The sequence below is a fragment of the Plasmopara halstedii genome, assembly GCF_900000015.1.
Source record: "Plasmopara halstedii genome assembly, contig: Scaffold_2881, whole genome shotgun sequence".
Lineage (NCBI taxonomy): Eukaryota > Oomycota > Peronosporomycetes > Peronosporales > Peronosporaceae > Plasmopara > Plasmopara halstedii.
In genome coordinates, this window is record NW_020189786.1 from 242,889 (window position 1) to 243,799 (window position 911).

Here is a 911-nt window from a genome sequence, read left to right on the forward strand (position 1 = left end):
ACACCTAAGCGACTCTGCTTCTTCGTAATGATCTCCCCGGCATCCGAAAAGATGCATTCCGCCGGGACCGATGTACCGATCATTGTGAGGTACAAGCGGGCGATCGTAGCATGAGCAGGAAACTGTCGCTCGTGAACTTTCCACCACTGAAGTACATCAACACTGAATGACTCGTTTTCCATCTTGAGGTAGACGTCCAGTTGCTGCTGGATGGTGACTGGGGCAGCTGCAGCTTGGACATCAGCGCGATGAAGCTCCTCCTCAAACGACATCGGCGGCTTCGCAACCGACTCCCTTGCCGCCTGACCGTTTCCTTCCAGAGCAATGGAGTCGCTACAGATCTTTGCGACAATGCGAGCGTGATCTGCATCGGGAACGTTCTTCAGGCGGTATCTAGGATCCAAACATTCGCGATCAAAGCAGGCAATGAAACAACCAACCCATAGTAGGTAGCAAACTTGGTCTGCATTGCTTGAGCTGCGCTTTTGACAGCTGCATTGTCTGTTTCTGCAAGGGTACTGTCAATGTGCTTCTTTGCGAACTGGAAGAACGTCACCAACATACGCAAAGAAGGATTTGAGGCTGCACTCATAGCGGTGGTGATCTTTTCAAAGGGAGCAAGGAACTTAGATAGGGCCTTTGCATTCTCGAAGTCAGATGTCAAGAGTGGATATCCATAATTTTCTGCCCGGTGCTTTACCTGATAGAGCGCAATTTGTACCTTCAGTTTAATAGCACTTTGGAGCATGGTATAGCACGAGTTCCAGGGCGTGTCCACCTCTGCAGACAGATCAATTGTCACCAGCTGTAGCTTAGCTCCTGCATGCTCCGCCTCCTCGTTTACTGTCCGCGTAATCGCGTTCAGCTGCTGCCTCTGCTTGCTAGACCGGCGCACAAAGTTCACAAAGTTG

The 911-nt window shown here is 50.8% G+C and overlaps 1 protein-coding gene across 1 annotated transcript in view; it reads right to left on the bottom strand.

Annotated features, from left to right (window-relative positions):
* The window catches only part of PHALS_05135 (Ribonuclease H-like domain), a gene marked incomplete at both ends in the record, with an annotated part of 1,851 nt that overhangs the window by 64 nt on the left and 876 nt on the right, over positions 1–911 (bottom strand). Inside the window, 3 exons of the mRNA XM_024718807.1 lie at positions 1–393; positions 459–637; positions 701–874. The exon at positions 1–393 is cut by the window's left edge and continues 64 nt beyond it. Coding sequence (XP_024584169.1) covers positions 1–393; positions 459–637; positions 701–874 — 746 coding nt within the window. The remainder of the gene's footprint in view (positions 394–458; positions 638–700; positions 875–911) is intronic.